The sequence below is a fragment of the Ovis canadensis genome, chromosome 22 (assembly GCF_042477335.2).
Source record: "Ovis canadensis isolate MfBH-ARS-UI-01 breed Bighorn chromosome 22, ARS-UI_OviCan_v2, whole genome shotgun sequence".
Classification (NCBI taxonomy): Eukaryota; Metazoa; Chordata; class Mammalia; order Artiodactyla; family Bovidae; genus Ovis; species Ovis canadensis.
Window position 1 is genome coordinate 23968279 of NC_091266.1, and position 20922 is coordinate 23989200.

At 37.5% G+C, this 20922-nt stretch overlaps 1 protein-coding gene across 3 annotated transcripts in view; it reads right to left on the reverse strand.

Moving 5' to 3' along the window:
- The window catches only part of ASAH2 (N-acylsphingosine amidohydrolase 2), a 123107-nt gene that overhangs the window by 11699 nt on the left and 90486 nt on the right, over nt 1–20922 (reverse strand). For all 3 annotated transcript variants that reach the window (XM_069567865.1, XM_069567864.1, XM_069567863.1), the window contains 8 exons: nt 20548–20652; nt 20357–20438; nt 17763–17878; nt 16681–16775; nt 14767–14806; nt 13891–13986; nt 7363–7458; nt 5102–5248 (listed from right to left, as the gene is read on the reverse strand). In XM_069567865.1, coding sequence (XP_069423966.1) covers nt 5102–5248; nt 7363–7458; nt 13891–13986; nt 14767–14806; nt 16681–16775; nt 17763–17878; nt 20357–20438; nt 20548–20652 — 777 coding nt within the window. The remainder of the gene's footprint in view (nt 1–5101; nt 5249–7362; nt 7459–13890; nt 13987–14766; nt 14807–16680; nt 16776–17762; nt 17879–20356; nt 20439–20547; nt 20653–20922) is intronic.

Sequence of the window (20922 nt, forward strand, 5' to 3'; positions counted from 1 at the left end):
ATTGATTTGATTTTTCTCTCTTTGCTTCTTGATGAGTCTGGCTAATGGTTTCTCAATTTTATTTATCCTTTCAAAGAACCAGCTTTTGGCCTTGTTGATTTTTGCTCTGGTCTCTTTTGTTTCTTTTGCATTTATTTCTGCCCTAATTTTTAAGATTTCTTTCCTTCTACTCACTCTGGGGTTCTCCAACTCTTCCTTTTCTAGTTGCTTTAGTTGTAGAGTTAGGTTGTTTATTTGAGTTTTTTCTTGTTTCTTGAGGTATGCCTGTATTGCTATGAACTTTCCTCTTAGCACTGCTTTTATAGTGTCCCACAGGTTTTGGGTTGTTGTGTTTTCATTTTCATTAGTTTCTATGCATATTTTGATTTCTTTTTTGATTTCTTCTGTGATTTGTTGGTTATTCAGAAGTGTGTTGTTCAACCTCCATATGTTGGAATTTTTAATAGTTTTTCTCCTGTAATTGAGATCTAATCTTAATGCATTATGGTCAGAAAAGATGCTTGGAATGATTTCGATTTTTTTGAATTTATCAAGTTTAGATTTATGGCCCAGGTTGTGATCTATCCTGGAGAAGGTTCCATGAGCACTTGAAAAAAAGGTGAAATTCATTGTTTTGGGGTGAAATGTCCTGTAGATATCAATTAGATCTAACTGATCTAATGTATCATTTAAAGTTTGCGTTTCTTTGTTAATTTTCTGTTTAGTTGATCTGTCCATAGGTGTGAGTGGGGTATTAAAGTCTCCCACTATTATTGTGTTATTGTTAATTTCCCCTTTCATACTTGTTAGCATTTGTCTTACATATTGCGGTGCTCCTATTGGAAAAGAAGAAGTAAAACTATCACTGTTTGCAGATGACATGATCCTCTACATGGAAAACCCTAAAGACTCCACCAGAAAATTACTAGAGATCATCAATGAATATAGTAAAGTTGCAGGATATAAAATCAACACACAGAAATCCCTTGCATTCCTATACACGAATAATGAGAAAGTAGAAAAAGAAATTAAGGAAACAATTCCATTTACCATTGCAACGAAAAGAATAAAATACTTAGGAATATATCTACCTAAAGAAACTAAAGACCTATATATATAAAACTATAAAACACTGATGAAAGAAATCAAAGAGGACACTAATAGATGGAGAAATATACCATGTTCATGGATCGGAAGAATCAATATAGTGAAAATGAGTATACTACCCAAAGCAATTTACAAATTCAATGCAATCCCTGTCAAGCTACCAGCCACATTTTTCACAGAACTAGAACAAATAATTTCAAGATTTGTATGGAAATACAAAAAACCTCGAATAGCCAAAGCAATCTTGAGAAAGAAGAATGGAACGGGAGGAATCAACTTGCCTGACTTCAGGCTCTACTACAAAGCCACAGTCATCAAGACAGTATGGTATTGGCACAAAGACAGACATATAGATCAATGGAACAAAATAGAAAGCCCAGAAATAAATCCACACACATATGGACACCTTATCTTTGACAAAGGAGGCAAGAATATACAATGGAGTAAAGACAATCTCTTTAACAAGTGGTGCTGGGAAAACTGGTCAACCACTTGTAAAAGAATGAAACTAGATCACTTTCTAACACTGTACACAAAAATAAACTCAAAATGGATTAAAGATCTAAATGTAAGATCAGAAACTATAAAACTCCTAGAGGAGAATATAGGCAAAACACTCTCAGAAATAAATCACAGCAGGATCCTCTATGATCCACCTCCCAGAATTCTGGAAATAAAAGCAAAAATAAACAAATGGGATCTAATTAAAATTAAAAGCTTCTGCACAACAAAGGAAAATATAAGCAAGGTGAAAAGACACCCTTCGGAATGGGAGAAAATAATAGCAAATGAAGCAACTGACAAACAACTCATCTCAAAAATATACAAGCAACTTATGCAGCTCAATTCCAGAAAAATAAACGACCCAATCAAAAAATGGGCCAAAGAACTAAATAGACATTTCTCCAAAGAAGACATACGGATGGCTAACAAACACATGAAAAGATGCTCAACATCACTCATTATTAGAGAAATGCAAATCAAAACCACAATGAGGTACCACTTCACACCAGTCAGAATGGCTGCGATCCAAAAATCTGCAAGCAATAAATGCTGGAGAGGGTGTGGAGAAAAGGGAACCCTCCCACACTGTTGGTGGGAATGCAAACTAGTACAGCCACTATGGAGAACAGTGTGGAGATTCCTTAAAAAATTGCAAATAGAACTACCTTATGACCCAGCAATCCCACTGCTGGGCATACACACCGAGGAAACCAGAATTGAAAGAGACACATGTACCCCAATGTTCATCACAGCACTGTTTATAATAGCCAGGACATGGAAACAACCTAGATGTCCATCAGCAGATGAATGGATAAGAAAGCTGTGGTACATATACACAATGGAGTATTACTCAGCCGTTAAAAAGAATTCATTTGAATCAGTTCTGATGAGATGGATGAAACTGGAGCCAATTATACAGAGTGAAGTAAGCCAGAAAGAAAAACACCAATACAGTATACTAACACATATATATGGAATTTAGGAAGATGGCAATGACGACCCTGTATGCAAGACAGGAAAAAAGACACAGATGTGTATAACAGACTTTTGGACTCAGAGGGAGAGGGAGAGGGTGGGATGATTTGGGAGAATGGGAATTCTAACATGTATACTATCATGTAAGAATTGAATCGCCAGTCCATGTCTGACGTAGGGTGCAGCATGCTTGGGGCTGGTGCATGGGGATGACCCAGAGAGATATTGTGGGGAGGGAGGTGGGAGGGGGGTTCATGTTTGGGAACGCATGTAAGAATTAAAGATTTTAAAATTAAAAAAAATAAATTAAAAAAAAGATGCAAAAAAAAAAAAAACAGTCAAAGTGTTAGTAGCTCAGATGGGTCCAACTCTGCAACCCCATGGACTGAAGCTCCTCTGTCCATTGGATTCTCCAGGCAAGAATACTGGAATGGGGTAGCCATTCCCTTCTCCAGGGGCTCTTCCCAACCCAGGGATCGAACCTGGGTCTCCTGAAGTTCAGGCAGATTCTTTATTATCTGAGCCAACAGGGAAGCCCACTGAGCCCTTACCTCCAAGTAAATAACATCAGAATTGAATTGTAGGGCATCAAATTGGTGTCCACAGGGAAGAGGAGAACCTCCACACAATTACTGTGGGGGGAACCTCCACACAATTGCTGTCAGAAGTATTGAGAGTGGAAGGTTAAGAGCAGAAAGAGAGTTCTTTTCCAAGTCCCTAATATCAGGAAAATAGGTAAAAATATACATAGAAAAAACCAACAGAGAAATTTATAAAAGAACACTACACATAAAAATAACCTAAGCATCCACCTTAAGAAATGAGAAGAAGTCCAAAATAAAATCAAAGCAGGCAGAAGGAAGAAAATTAAACACTAGAGCAAAAATCAATGAAATGGAAAAACAACAGATAAAATCAATGAAGCAAAAGATGGCTCTTTTAAAACACAAGTCTGCAAAACCAGGAAGAAAGAGGGCACATCATTACCGACCTTACAGGAATTAAACAAATTATAAGGAAATGCTACGAACAAGTTTATCCCAACACATCAGACAATTAAAAGAAATGGGAAAATTCCTAAAGACAAATTAAACTGCTAGAAAGACATACAACTGACCCAAGAAAAAATAGAACATCTAAATATGCCTAAATTGAGTAAAGAAATTGAATTACTGATTTAAATTTTTGCCATAAAGAGAAACCCAAATTTAAATGACTTTGCTGGTAAATCGGATCCAATATTTAAAGAAGAAATAATAATCTTTTACATACATTTTCAGAATATGAGAGGAAACACTTCCTACTCCTTCTCTGATACCAGTATTACCCTGATAGCAAGAGCAGACAACACGTGAAAAGAAGACTACAGATGCCCCTCATAAACATGAGCACAAAACTCTTTAGAAAGATATTAGCAAACCAAATTTGTGAAGTGTTAGTCGTGAAGCATTAGTTGCTCAGTTGTGCCCGACTCTTTGTGACCCTGTGGACCGCAGCCCACCAGGCCTCTCTGTCCATGGGATTTTCCAGGCAAAGATAACTGGAGTGGGTTGCCATTTCCTTCTCCAGGGGATCTTCCCCACCCAGACATGGAACCCGGGTCTCCTGCATTGCAGGCAGATTCTTTACCGACTGAGCTACAAGGGAAGCCCAAATTTAACAACATCTAAAAAGTATTGTATACCATGACTAAAGGGTATTTATTTAATATGTGAAAATCAACTAATAAAATACACCCTATTAATAGATAAAAAACAAAAGCCACATGATCATCTCAGTAGACACAGAAAAGCATTTGGAAAATAGTCAACACCATTTCTTCATAAAAACTCTCAACAAAGTAGACATAGAAGGGAATTTTTTAACCTAACAAAGGGCATCTGCAGAAATTCTGATGAAAACATTATACTTAATAACTGAATACTTTTCCTCCTAAGATTAGAAACAAGATAAGGGTGTCCATTCTTACAACTTCTTTTCAAAATTGCATTGGAGACTCTAGCCAATGCAATAAGGAAAGAAATAAAATGTATCCAGAAAAGAAACTAAAAAAGAAGTCAACCTGCTTTTATTCACAGATGACATACTACACATAGACATTTCTAAGGAATCCACACCAAAGAAAATCTATTGAAACTAATAAATGATTTAGCAAAGTTACAAGAAACAAGATCTATGAAAGCACTAGTGGGGTAGAAAACCTGCTTCATTTCTGTGTGTTTTCCCACCCTTGATTTAAGAAACCACTTTTCTATGCTGCAATGAATGGTTCCATGTCTATCTTTAAAAAAAAAAAAAAAGGAACAATTTGAATTTTAGAAATTCAATTTTTCCAAAATTGCCATCTGAAAAATAAATACTTCCCCATTCTCATGTTTGCAGAGCCTCTGCAGAGATAAGAACAATTTTCAAAATCATTGCTAACAAACTGGCCCGTGGCATGATTCAAGGCAGGTGGTGACTTTTAAACAACATCTTCCCCCCATCTTCAAATATAGGCTTCATAAGGATCCCAATATCCTTTTCCAAGTCTTACCACTCTGTATGTAGTGTTTGCTGGCAGCAGGATATCCCCAAAAGTTGTGCCTGCAGGCGCTCTATCCACAATATTTGGAATTAATGGAGACATCAGTTGTTCAAAAAACGGAGGCTCTGGACCACTGCTCAGATTGGCTACAGTATCCTAGAACAGAGAGCATTTGCTTAAGAGGCGTACAATGTAGAGTAGAGAACTTTTTCCCTGACCACATCCCCCTCAAAATGTCTTCACTGGAACACACACACACACACACACACACACACTTTCACTTTCACTTTTTCTCTCTCTTCCCAAGAGCTAACAACTGTAACAAAATATGAGGGGAACTTTGCTGAAATAGGAGCCTGGATGTCCTTAATTTTAACTTTTGTGACAGAAGAACACTTCGGTCACAGGAAACACTTTCACCCCCCTCATTAGCATAATCTGAGTGTAAGCTCGGAATCGTGCTACATGAGTTTAGACTCTGGGACAACCATTCTTTACGTGTATGACTCTGAATAGGAACACATGGTCAGCCTCTGTAACGTGACATTGTAATTATTCTTTTAAATATTCAGAAAGTGTTAAGTCTCTCTTATCCAAAGTCACTACCAAGTATTTTCCTAACTCCTTCTCTGTGCTAATTAATGAATGTAACAAATATAGTTTTAATTTAAAAGTTAAAATCAGCCTACAACATGCCCAGTTTAATCCATGTTTTCCATAAAATGTGTCACCTTTAATAGTGCCATCAGAATTCTAATCTCAAACTTTAAATAGCCCTTCACATGTATTTAATATACTTTAATCCTTGCTCTATATACTTAATCTTTACACCAGCCATATAATCTACTCATTATCATTCCCATTTTGCAAATGGGAAAATAAGTTTGCAGACACTCAGTGGTATTTTTGGCCCAAGATCACAGAGATATTCTTAGACACATAACCATAAAATTCTGAAACAAGTTTCTGCAAAGTGAATCACACTTCCTAAATATCACTATAAAATTTGATGCCTCTATTTCTATGGGAAGAGCTATAAACCTGTAATTGCATGAAAGTTAAACAGTGGTTATCTCTAGAGATAGCTTATAGGTGTATACATATCTTTATAATCTGAGTATTCTACAAATAGGTACAGGTTTTATGATAAAAACTAAAAATAATTGAAAAGAAAGTATCAGATCTAAAATTGAAAGGCATATTATGATAAAACAATAATCAGGTAATTAAGATACTGGGTTGGCTAATAAGTTTATTCAGGTTTTTCCATAAGACATTACAAAAAACCTGAATGAACTTTTTGGCCAACCCTATATACTTTAGATTCCTTCTACTGACATTTCAAATACACAGTCAATAGCTAATTAGGTGGAGGCATATGAAATTTCCAATACTTCACTGTTTTGACCTACAGAAATAGCAGTTTTGTTTCAATTTGATATATCCAAGCTTTTTCTTTGAAAAGGTTTTATTGTCTTGGCTATGCTTCAAAAAGCTTTTTGGGGCTTATGTGGTATTATACAAGGATCATTTATTATCTTAGAGTCGTTATCCTGCGTATTGACTAATCTTCTGCCACCAGAATGAACCTTTGTATATAAACTATATACCAGAGGTAAGATTTCCAAGAGTGTTGTTTCTTTAAATAAATTCATTTAGGTGTACATATTCTAGGTAGATACAATGTATATGTACAGTTGAAGACAACTCTTATACTTTATCAAATCCAAGGCTCTATTGATTCTAATAACTATTATTATTTTTGAACCACCAAGAAAGTAAAAACATGCTAATGTATAATTGTACGATTCCTTTGATTGGAAGATACATCCCAATTTCAGAGATGTTCTAATAAAGAAAACAGGTATGTCAGAATTGATAAACCACTCAATTCATGAAGCAATTGGAGAGAAACTGACCAGGATTAGGGAACTCTCACTCAACTCTCAATTATAGCAAACTTGATCATTCTCATCTCTGAACCTATTTGCTCATCTGAAAAATGGGGGAAAATGATGACTGTATACTTCACATGATGATTGCAAGAATAATATGAGATAATATATGTGAAAAAAGTGGTCACCACCCAAAGATGACTAACTGACTCTGAATTCATTTTATCAGTTTCAATTTTAAAAGATACCTCACAGCTATAATATTTTTAAATATAAAGATTTTTAAAAGAACCAAACACTCAAAGCGAAGGTCTTTTTTGCTTCCCTCTTCATCTCCCCACTCCTGAGACATACAAACATACAATTTTTGATTACCGTAGCAATGGCCTTAGCAAGGACTCTGAAAAGCTGGATATAAGCAGACAGAGTATGTGGTCCATAAATTGTGGATGCTGCCTCGTACCGCTGAGCCTGCAGGAGAGGCAGAGCAGAGTTGCACACCATTCTGCATAGTTCGATCCATTTCTTGCATTTTAGTGACAGGCAATGATTGTATATCTTGCATAATCCAAACTGACATCATTCAAAACTAATTATGACAAAGGAAGGTGAGCATTTCCATTTACCAGCTGAAGTGAATGGTTCCCATCAACCATTCGTTAAAGGCAATGAATTCTCTCGGCACATGCCATTTGGATAGTCAATCCATTTTATTTGAAAGAGGGATTTATTTGAAAGAAACCATCCTGAATAAATTGGATGGTTATAGAACTATCTGGAAAAGGACATTTAACCCATCCTTCTCGTTGTGTAGTTGCTAGGTCATGTCTGACTCTTTTGCGACCCCATGGATTGTAGCCTTCCAGGCTCCTCTGTCCCTGGGATTTCCCAGGCAAGAATACAGGAGTGGGTTTCCATTTCCTTCTCCAGGGGATCTTTCTGACCCAGGGATTGAACCCACATTTCCTGCCTTAGCAGACAGATTGTTTACCACTGAGCCACCTGGGGAGCCCACTTAACCATCACAGAACTATAAAATAAAACCAAATACATCTCCTTCCACCTGCAGTCCAAAAATTTGGTTATTCACAGAAACCTTCAATTCATCAAATCTAACATGGAACGTATCCCTCCAAATATATCCGCTTTCCCTGCAACATTCTTCATCTCAGTGAAGCCTATGCCAGGATCGTCTGGCAGTCACCCTACAAGTCTCCAAGTCATCATTCCTTAAACGCTTCTTGAATTCTTTCATTTTCCTCTTTCTTTACTGCTTTAACCTTGGCCAAACCCTTCGCTCTCACCCAGATCATAACTACAGCTTCTTCATCAGTTAGTTCTCTGCCTCCACAGTTCTGTTCCTTCACACTTGCCCTTCCAATCATTTTCTACACTGCCATCCTAGTGAGCTTTCTAAATCAGAGCATTCCTTCCTCTGAATTTGACTACAGTGACCTAAAATCCTCCTTATTGAGTCAGAGCTCTGTGGCATAGCACAGAAGATTCTCCATTGACTAACCCCCGCCTCCCACTTTAGCCCCTCTCACTACCCTCCTCATGTTTATCCCAGGGTATTCAACTAAGTACAGCCCCTTAAATATACTAAGCCTGCCCCTCTGGAAGTAGAGAAGTGAAGGGAAGTAAAGTCACACAATCGTGTCCAACTCTTTGCAACCCCATGGACTGTAGCCCACCAGGCTCCTCCATCCATGGGATTCTCCAGGCAAGAATACTGGAGTGGGTTGTCATTCCCTTCTCCAGGGGGTCTTCCCGACCCAGGTCTCCCGCATTGCAGGCAGAGGCTTTAACCTCTGAGTGACCAGGCCTTTGCATATGTAACTCCCTCAATATGGAACACCTTCCATTAACTTTCATTATATTTGCTTAATCAGTCCTTACTCATTCTTGGACTTGGACAAACACTATATCTTCATGAAAATTTGCCAGTCCCCAATGTCAAACACCCACTCTAAACTGATGCTCTTTCTCTTTGCCTTCATAACACCTTGTGCATCTCTTTCACAGAAATGGAATCATCTGCTTTCTTCTATGTCTTTTATGTCTTTTACTGACCCATAAATTCTAGTGGGTTTGAGGGCAGGAGCAGATTCATAACCATTGTCATGCCCAGATAGTGGCTAATACAATATCTGTCACAAAACACCTCTGTTGAATGAATGAGTGAATAAATCAATTAATTAATTAATACTAATTTTTGCATGTCCCTAATCAGGAGACAAGCTAGTAGGAGTTTCTAACTATTCGTACCATGGTCTCCTTTGGCAGACTGTTGAGGCAATGGACCCCACTAATAGTAATGTTTCCAAACACATAAAATAAAATAAAATACATGGGTAGACAAAGGAAACCCGTTAAATGAAATCAAATAATAAACTAGCTTTGTGACAGAGCAATGTTTGTGTTTCTATGTGATGCCCTTGAATAACAAGATCTTGTAGGAGATCTAATAACTACTGTGATTTTATTTATTTTTTTAATATAAATTTATTTTAATTGGGGGTTAATTACTTTACAATATTGTATTTGTTTTGTCATACACCAGCATGAATCTGCCACAGGTATACACGTGTTCCCCATCCTGAACCCCCCACCCTCCTCACTCCCCATACCATCCCTCTGGGTCATCCCAGTGCACCAGCCCCAAGCATCCAATATCATGCATCAAACCTGGACTGGTGATTCGTTTCATATATGATATCATACATGTTTCAATGCCATTCTCCCAAATCATCCCACCCTCCCCCTCTCCCACAGAGTCCAAAAGACTGTTCTATACATCTGTGTCTCTTTTGCTGTCTCACATACAGGGTTATCGTTACCACCTTTCTAAATTCCACATATATATGCGTTAGTATACTGTATTGGTGTTTTTCTTTCTGGCTTACTTCACTCTGTATAATAGGCTCCAGTTTCATCTACCTCATTAGAACTGATTCAAATGTATTCTTTTCAATGGCTGAGTAATACTCCATTGTGTATATGTACCACAGCTTTCTTATCCATTCATCTGCTGATGGACATCTAGGTTGCTTCCATGTCCCGGCTATTATAAACAGTGCTGCGATGAACATTGGGGTGCATGTGTCTCTTTCAATTCTGGTCTCCTCGGTGTGTATGCCCAGCAGTGGGATTGCTGGGTCATAAGGCAGTTCTATTTGCAATTTTTTAAGGAATCTCCACACTTCTCCATAGTGGCTGTAGTAGTTTGCATTCCCACCAACAGTGTAAGAGGGTTCCCTTTTCTCCACACCCTCTCCAGCATCTATTGCTTATAGACTTTTGGATCGCAGCCATTCTGACTGGTGTGAAATGGTACCTCATTGTGGTTTTGATTTGCATTTCTCTGATAATGAGTGATGTTGAGCATCTTTTCATGTGTTTGTTAGCCATCTGTATGTCTTCTTTGGAGAAATGTCTGTTTAGTTCTTTGGCCCATTTTTGATTGGGTCGTTTATTTTTCTGGAGTTGAGCTGTAGGAGTTGCTTGTATATTTTTTGAGATTAGTTGTTTGTCAGTTGCTTCACTTGCTACTATTTTCTCCCATTCTGAAGGCTGTCTTTTCACCTTGCTTATATTTTCCTTTGTTGTGCAGAAGCTTTTAAGTTTAATTAGGTTCCATTTGTTTATTTTTGCTTTTATTTCCAATATTCTGGGAGATGGGTCATAGAGGCTCCTGCTGTGATTTATGTTGGAGAGTGTTTTGCCTATGTTCTCCTCTAGGAGTTTTATAGTTTCTGGTCTTACGTTTAGATCTTTAATCCATTTTGAGTTTATTTTTGTGTGTGGTGTTAGAAAGTGTTCTAGTTTCATTCTTTTACAAGTGGTTGACCAGTTTTCCCAGCATCACTTGTTAAAGAGATTGTCTTTAATCCATTGTATATTCTTGCCTCCTTTGTCGAAGATAAGATGTCCATAGGTGCGTGGATTTATCTCTGGACTTTCTATTTTGTTCCATTGATCTATATTTCTGTCTTTGTGCCAGTACCATACTGTCTTGATGACTGTGGCTTTGTAGTAGAGCCTGAGTCAAGCAGGTTGATTCCTCCAGTTCCATTCTTCTTTCCCAAGATTGCTTTGGCTATTCGAGGTTTTTTGTATTTCCATACAAATTGTGAAATTATTTGTTCTTAGCTCTCTGATTTTAAAATAGCAACGAGAATAAAAGATTTCCCTGGTGGTTCAGCTGGTAATGAATCTACCTGCAATGTGGGAGACCTGGGTTTGATCCCTGGGTTGGGAAGATCCCCTGGAGAAGGGAACGGCTACCCACTCCAGTATTCTGGCCAGGAGAATTCCATGGGCTGTATAGTCCATGGTGTTGCAAAGAGTCACACACAACTGAGTGACCTTCACTTTCAATGAGAATAAAAGAGAGTTCCATATATGTGGTAACTAGGTGTGATATAAAAATTTTATTGGTTCCTATTGATGACAAAAATCATAGTACTGATAATGTTACTGTCATCTGGTGCCTACATTCATAATTGAAAGAAGTGCTCAATAACATGTGAGCGTGCTCAGTCATGTCTGACTCTTTGCAACACCATGGACTATAGCCCATCAGGCTCCTCAGTCCATGGAATTTTCCAGGCAAGAACACTGGAGTGGGTTGCCATTTCCTCAGTTCAGTTCAGTCACTCACTCATGTCCAAATCTTTGCAACCCCATGAACTGCAGCACACCAGGCTTCCCTATCCATCACCAACTGCTGGAGTCTACCCAACCCATGTCCATTGAATCAGTGATGCCATCCAGCCATCTCATCCTCTCCTGTCCCCTTCTCCTGCCCTCAATCTTTCCCAGCATCAGGGTCTTTTCAAATGAGTCAGATCTTCACATCAGGTGGCCAAAGTACTGGAGTTTCAGCTTCAACATCAGTCCTTCCAATGAACACCCAGGACTGATCTCCTTTAGGATGGACTGGTTGGATCTCCTTGCAGTCCAAGGGACTCTCAAGAGTCTTCTCCAATACCACAATTCAAAAGCATCAATTCTTCGGTGCTCAGCTTTGTTTATAGTCCAACTCTCACATCCATACATGACTACTGGAAAAACCATAGTCTTGACTAGACGGACCTTTGTTGACAAAGTAATGTCTCTACTTTTTAATATGCTATCAAGGTTGGTCATAACTTTTCTTCCAAGGAGTAAGCATCTTTTAATTTCATGGCTGCAATCACCATTTGCAGTGATCTTAGAGCCCAAAAAAATAAAGTCAGCCACTGTTTCCACTGTTTCTCCATCTATTTCCGATAAAGTGATGAGACCAGATGTCATGATCTTCGTTTTCTGAATGTTGAGCTTTAAGGCAACTTTTTCACTCTCCTCTTTCACTTTCATCAAGAGGCTTTTTAGTTCCTCTTCACTTTCTGCCATAAGGGTGGTGTCATCTGCATATCTGAGGTTATTGATATTTCTCCTAGCAATCTTGATTCCAGCTTGTGCTTCATCCAGCCCAGCGTTTCTCATGATGTACTCTGCATAGAAGTTAAAAAAGCAGGGTGACAGTATACAGCCTTGACACACTCCTTTTCCTTTTTGGAACCAGTCTGTTGTTCCATGTCCAGTTCTAACTGTTGCTTCCTGGCCTGCATATAGGTTTCTCAAGAGGCAGGTCAGGTGGTCTGGTATTTCCATCTCCTTCAGAATTTTCCACAGTTTATTGTGATCCACACAGTCAAAGGCTTTGGCATAGTCAATAAAGCAGAAAGAGATGTTTTTCTGAAACTCTCTTGCTTTTTCGATGATCCAGCAGATATTGGCAATTTGATCTCTGGTTTCTCTGCCTTTCCTAAAACAAGCTTGAACTACTGGAAGTTCACGGTTCATATATTGCTGAAGCCTGGCTTGGAGAATTTTGAGCATTACTTTACTATAATGCTAAATTACAGTTACAGATAAAGGCAAAAATGGAATTATTCTCATCTAACTTATTATTCTCATCTAAATTTATCCCAGCTAAGAATCTTTATTCAACAGGAATTACTCAAAGGCAGGGACCTTCAGTAAAGTCAACAGAGGGCAGCAGGGCAGACTCCACTGCTGGAATTACAGAGCATTTGTCAAGAGGCAGCCTGTGTGCCACACTATGGATTGCCAAGTTATACTTCAGATGTATTAGAAACTAGTAAGTATGGACTTCTACCCTGTTTTCACGTTTTTAGCTACTGGTGTTTAAAGTACTTAGGCTACATTTTGTACTATTTGTAACAAACAAAATAAAAACATCACCAGTCAGCAGCCTCCCTAATTTTTTGAGGCTCTGTTTCTTAATCTGTATCACGCTATAATAATACCCTATTTCAGTCAGGGCTAATTGAGAGGATTACATAAAATTACACTTGCAAGGTGCTTAGCCAGTGCTTTCCCTAGATAGCAGCTGCCAATGGGAATTTTCTCAGGTTCTATAGAAGCTTAAGGTACCAAAAGCATTATGGATTGAGTTAGAAATGTTGTATGCCATAACCCAGGCTTATTACCAGTGCCCTTGACCAAGTAATTTATTTCAGGGAAAGTGGAAGTTAATGAGACTAGAATTTTCAACTGAACTTGGAAATGGTCACCCTAGAACTCCCAAATATGACCTCTAGCTTATCCTTTTCTTACCTGCTCTAAAACAAAATCATCTCTTAAAAACCATAATTAAGGAAGTCCAGAAAGAAAATCTGCATTTGATACAATAGTCTTGACCAGGGTGAAAGTGAAGTCGCTCAGTCGTGTCCGACTCTTTGCGACCCCATGGACTGTAGCCTATCAGGCTCCTCCATCCATGGGATTTTCCAGGCAAGAGTGCTGGAGTGGATTGCCATTTCCTTCTCCATTGCCATTTCCTTCTATGACCAGGGTATAATTCATTTAAATGATGAGAACTTTTTACTTTACCTGGTATTCTTCGTATGTGGTAATGTAGTGTGTATATACATTACATAGACCTGAAATAACAACAGTCATATTCAGCATCCCATAAGCTTCAAATTCCTAGGGCAAAGGGGAGAGTGCACTAAAATTACTCTTCATCTTAAAGTGTATTATCATTTTGTTATATTTAACATATAATTATCAATATGAATTTTTATTATAAGATATCTATCTTAATATTTTTGCAATGATTAAAATTGCCCAGGAATACAGAAGTATCAGAGAGTCCTTGGTGAAAAGTTAAAAGCCTTAACTCTGCACTCCAGTTGGGCAAGGCAATGGGTCTATGAACACCCTAATGATTGTATTTGCTGATGCAGAACTTTATTACTAAAAATATAGATGTTTTATCAATTTCCTAAAAAGTCTAAAGGGAGCATTACTAGCTAACCACAGTAGCTGTTTGCAGCTCCAAATAATAAGACTTTTGCTGGTTATGTCATTTAGAAACATTGACAATACTTTCTGAAATAAAGAAAATCACAAATATAGATAAAATACATAATTTTCAACATGTTAGATTTTTTATATATGACTTTCAGATATTAATGTACTTGGGGTCATTTACTACTGAATCCATAAAAATCATCAATTTTAAATTATTAGTACATAAATACAAATAAAAATTTTAATCCTACTATATTTCCTTTATATTTTTAAATTTTATTCTTATGCCATCAATATTTCATATTCACCTCCAGCCTTCACTTTCAAGAAGTGTAAAACTATTATCATCTTAGCAATGATTAATTTAAAAGGTATCAGATCATAAGGATTGGGAATTCTTCTTCTCTTTTCCAAATAAAAATGCATAGGTATATTATTTCATTTGTAACTTACTTCTTGAACTGCCTGCCGAAGTCTTCGTCCAGACATGGTCCTGAGTCAAGAAAACAGAATTATCTCAGTGGTTTCCTATTCAGAAGGTGTGCAAGGTACGCAGAAAGGTACACAAAAGGCGCAAGGCACACAAAAACTTGTAAGGAAAGCCAAAACGTTAGCCTGGCTACACAACAGTAAAGTGTATAGACACAACACACACAACAGTAAAGTGTATAGACACAACGCAAGTTCTAGTCGAGCTTTTTTCCACACTGCCCTATCTTCAAAATTAATCCTAAACCAAAAGCAGATAAGCTGAAGGAGGAAAACAGCATCAGTGAACATCACTGGCAGAAGATCACAATTGTCTTCATTCACGGAGTCAACAATTGGTTACATTCTATGTTAATAACAGCTAAGTAGAATGTACAGTATTCCTGCCTACAGAGAACTTGGGCTTCATTCATTTATTTAGCTCAGGTGGTAAAGAAACCACTTGCAATGCAGGAGACCTGGGTTAGATCCCTGTGTCAGGAAAACCCCCTGGAGATGGGAATGGATACCCACTCCATTATTCTTACCTAGAGAATTCCATGGACAGAGGAACCTGGGGGATTACAGTAACCAGGGACACAACTGAGCTACTAACTTTATACCAGACCCACTTCAAATTGCTGAGCACTCAACAGTATGGAGCTTACATTCTTAGAAGAGAAGATGGTCAATAGAAAATAAAAAAGTGAGATGACAATAAGTGCAATGGAGAATATAAGGTAGGATAAGGATGAGAGGATGGTGGTGGTCACTGTTGTGATGGTGAGAGCGATGTCATGGGCCAGTGGTGGGTGAAAACAATGTTATGAACTGTAAGCAGGACTGGCATCTCTGTTAGAGTTCTCAGCACAGAAATGAAGGAATGAAAGAGTGGGCCATGGAGATATATGGAGGGTAAATGTTGCAGGTAGACGGAGCTGTTTAAGGTCAAAAGCCCTAAAACAGGAGCATGCTCGGTAGTCTGAGCCATTGTGGCTGCAGCAGGTGTGATTGAGGCAAATTAATTTTGTACAGAGTGGTACAAAATCAGATCAGACAGTTTGCTGAAGAGAGGATCGCAGAGGATATAATAAGGGTGTGAGGGTTTATCTGGAGAGTTGGGAAGCTATTGAAAGGTTATGGTAAGTGACATGATTTAACGTATGCTTTATAGGGATATCTCTGGCTATAATGTTGAGAAAAGACTATAGAGAAGTAAGGGAGAGCCAAGAGAGTGAGGAGGCTATTGCAGAAATCCAGGGGAGGGGCGATGGTGACTCAGACCCAAGTGGGGAGGAGCTGGGTGGGGCAGAATGATGGGAAGTGTTGAATAGAACAGGCAGAATTAGCTGAGGGATTTAATGCAGGGAAAACTGAAGAAGAATTCAAGGATGACTGAGATTTAGGCCCTGAGCAATGGAAAGATACAAAACTGCTACTTACTAAGACAGGAAATATGGCATAAAGAGCCAATTTAAAACATGTTTCTGTGCTTCGAATACCTAAACTGATTGTTTCATGTTCCTGTATTTTAATATTATTCGCATGTAAGAATTAAAGATTTTAAAATTAAAAAAATAATAAAAAAAATAAAATCGTGAAAAAAAAAAAGTCTTTCTGCTGACATAAGAAGTCGCTGCATAATTTTAATCTGGAATGATAACTTCTCAAATTTTTATGTTTACTTCAAGATACCCACTAGCGAGAGGCATAAGGAGGTGTATTCTTCAGAGGCCCCACCAAAAGAGGGTTGGGAATATTTCTCACTGTTGCCATACATAGCACAGTAGGATACAAAAGAGTCAGTACAGGGTTATCTGCCCATGATAAGAAGTGATCTCAACAGACACACATCTACAACTATCACAAAATCTCACAAAATCAAAAAGAGGAACTTACGTGAACTCCCCAGGGATGGCAGTGATGGCCAAGAACCCAAGGGTAACAATCTGAACATCAACAATATCTGGGTGCCAGGGATGAGGCTTTAACAGCTAAGAACCGAAAGCATGAAAACGGTGTTGAGAATATCACTCTCTTTGCTGAAGAGACCAATGCTGCTCACAGAATTTCCTTTGTTAATGGATATTAAATGTTTCCAGTTGTTTGGGTGTCTTATCCTACAGTCATAGATTTTTTTCTAAGTCATGTAGTATTAAATATTCTGTCTAGTATTAATATGTGAATTTCAGATACCAGTGTCCCATTAACCTGGAATTATTTTCTTATCAATGAAGTTTTTGGTGGCTTTATCTTTACGGAATCACAATGTTTCTCCTATATTACCATGATGACTATCCTTATACAAGACAAATAAGGAATCACCATCATTTGGAATAACTTAATTATTTCTCTTTTTACTCTAGATAGCACTTTGAATCTTCAGTTACTACGTCTTGCCTTACTTTTCTCCTCCAAGAGAGTATATCCTTTACCATGTCCAGATTAGCACAGACTCTTTCCGTCTATCCCTTCTCTTCCTTCATTTCCTCTCCTTCTTGAAGACTTTCTAAGTAAATGTTAGAAAAAACACTATATTTAAAAATTGTTTCTACATCAAAAAGTCATGGTATTATGAACACTGGCATGAATATGAAAATCCATGTTCCAAAGGGTATTCAAAGAATATTGCTTTAGTTGATAATGTTGCCTGAGTTGTGGAAAATAACCTGAGATGTCTTTCTCTGTGAGGAATTCTGTGCTCATAAATCTTAATCTTATTCTTCCTTTTCCTCTGTTCTAATTGTTTCAGTTATTTACTATGGATGTAAAAATCTAAGTCAGTATATTTAGTAATCATACCCCTTATTTCTTTAGAGTTAAACTTATGGCATCCATATTTTCAATATTAAAAATTTAATTTGGGAACATTTGTATAATACACAGACCTACTATTCAACACAGACCTATTCATAGCTAATAATTCATAAATTTAAAAATAACAATATAATCATTTCACCATGATAATCCAAATGCATTACCTCTCCAGTATGAAGGAGGACTGGCTTTGGTTTATGGCATTCTTTGATTTCTTCAGATGGCTTGCCCAGAACCTGATCCCGAAGAGTGTCCCAAAATGAATCCCCTTCTGTCATCCCTATTAGGAATGTTACGATTAATATGATTGCAACCCTCTGAAAAACACCATTATTTTGACAAATGTTGTACAACAATGCTTTCAGAACTTGGAGAGATTTTATTAAGTTTGCTGTTCAATGATTTCAAACAGTTTACAAAATAGAAGAGGTAAAATTTCCTGTACATATTAAAGTAGGAGCCATTATTTAATTAGATTCTCTAATGTGGGTGATAGAGTAAAAGAATATATATGTTCTACATCTTTCAGGTTTTGCTTTTATTGCTCTTTCTCAGCCATGTTGCCAATTTTTAAAATATAATTAAATGCAGGTCAATGAGCTGAATTATCTTTTTCCTATTTTGAAAGCTGTAAAAGAAATCTCCAGTTTGAAGTACCAGCTGTTTAACTTGTGGTCTCTAAAGACCCTCTCTTGATCTCCACTTAATTATGTGTATACACACACATGAGCAATTAAAAACCACCAAGCCTAACACCCATAATCTAGGAAAAAGCTATGTTAACTACAAAACCTAAGAACATAGAATATATAATCAGGAAAATATAATTACTATGAACATATTTGGACCTACTTATAGAGCACACATGGGACTCTCAAATAACTCTTTCAGATCAATAATAAAAAGACAAATAGACCAATTTAAAAATAAGAAAAATATATGAACAGGTATTTCTCCAAGGAAGACACAATAATGGCCAACAAACGTAAGAAAAGATGCTCAATATCCCAGGAAAATGCCAATCAAAACCATAATGAGATACCACTCCACACCCCAAGGGTAGCTAGAATAAAAAAAAGGAAGATAAAAACAAGTATTGGTGAGGATGTGAAAAAACTAGAATCTTCAGAGAGAAACTGATGAGAACATAAAATTGTGCACTGATTTGAAAATACTCTGGTAGTTCCTCAAATAATTAAACATAGAATTTTACCATAGTGATCCAGCAATTCCACTTCCAGGCATGCACCAAAGAAATGAACTCACACGCTCACACAAAAGCCTGGACATCAATATTTATAACAGCATTATTCCTAACAGCCCAAAACAGAACAACCCAAACGTCCATCAGCTGAGGAATGCATAAATAAAATCTGACAAAACCATACAGTGAAATATTATTCAGTCACAATATGACATAAATGAACTTATCTACAAAATAGACTCACAGACATAGAGAACAGACGTGATTGCAAGGGGGAGGGCTGCACTGGGAGCTTGGGGTTAGCAGATGCAACTACTATATAGAGAATGGATAAAAAATAAGATTCTACTGTATAACATAGGGAACTATATTGAATATCCTATAATAAATCACAAGGGAAAATCATACTACATATATACACATTTATAACTGAGTCACTTTGCTGTATAGCAGAAATTAACACTGCACTGAAATCAACTCTGCCTCAATAAAACAATTTTTAAAAAGAAAAAAAGCAATGAAATTATTTTAGAATCTATGTTACAACACGGATGAGCTTTGAAAACATGATGCTAAGCGAAAGAAGCCGACACAAAAAGCCACATATTTTTACGATTTCATTTATACAAAATGTCCAGAAGAGGTAAAGACAGAGATAGAGGTTAGTGGTTTCTTAGGTCTGGAAGAGATGGGGACTGGGCTGTGATAGCTAAAATGTACAGGGTTTCTCTTTGAGGTAATGACAATGTTCTAAAATTGATAGCAGTGATGGTTGCATGTATCTGTGAAGACATTAAAAACCATTGAATTTTATGTTTTGTGAATTATATCTCAACAAAGCTATCAAAAATTATTAGTTTTAGAACATTAGACCAAGCTAGATGAAACATTGCCAGGAAAGATGATGCCAACTGTATCATGTTACGATTGTATTTCTTTTTCAACTAATGGTTCCAAAATATACATGTATATAAAAGACCAGAATGAAATAAGCCAAAATGTTGCCTGTTGGTACTACTTTTCAATTTCTTTACCTTTGTGTACTTTCCAATGCATGTTATCACAGTGATAATCAGGATAAAGTATTAAACCTATAATAATCAGTTATAAATTCATGGAAATACACACAGGAAGAAGACCCAGGATCACATGCTTTATGCTCCTAAAGTCTTCTGTTCTGAGGAATTTGGGCTCCCATAAAGAATTCCAGGAAAGAGACACTAAAAACCAGATGGAAGGGCCAATTCATATTGTGGGTGTTAAAATGACACTCCTGCTCTGCACCATTCCAACTCCATTCCTGCCCAATCTAAAACTATTCCTCCACAGGTTGAAATGCAGAGAGACTCTCTTGATTCTTATCTGAATCAGTGGAAAGCTAAATTATGAAAGATACTGACCCTGGAGAAATCACGTACAAACCTGGAAAGCCTACCTACCCCTAAATTTTAAAAATTAAAATAGTAAATGTATTGGCTACGTGAAATCCTGTTAGGGAACAGAATCCTGAAGTTCAGAATCTAGAACCATAAACCTGATCAGACTGCACCTCACCCTGAGTAAAATTGAGGGTTCCAAATCCATCGATTGTGCCAGCGGCAAAACTGTAGCCCAAGGCTGGTTTACACGTTTTTGCCTAAAGGAAAAAAATTAAACAAAAGCAACAGAAGTTGAACTTCAACAATAAGATCAGCCCAGAGCTCTTCCCTTGTGGCACATAATAAGTATGACTCAGTGATACTTACTGTGTGTGTTGAATTGAGCCAGACGGTGACATCCGTCATATTCACCCACTGATGAGCTGAAGCCAGTGGCCCAGTTACCTCCTGGGAGGCGGACTCATACAGTTCCTAGAAAACCCACACAGCCTTACCATGAAAAGCAGATGAGCTGAAATGAATACTGTACACGTTTACCCAACAAGTGTCAATTTGGAAAAGCATCTCTCAGTCAAGTTTTGTGCTGCTGGCTGATTAGCCAGAGCATTTTCAACTCTCCGCCAAACCCACAGTGACTTCCCAGAAACCTGAAGGCTCTGAGTCTGTTGACCTGGGTTTATTGCCCACAGATACAAAATTCCAGTAATGCAGGCTATGGCACAAGATGCTCCAACCTCACTG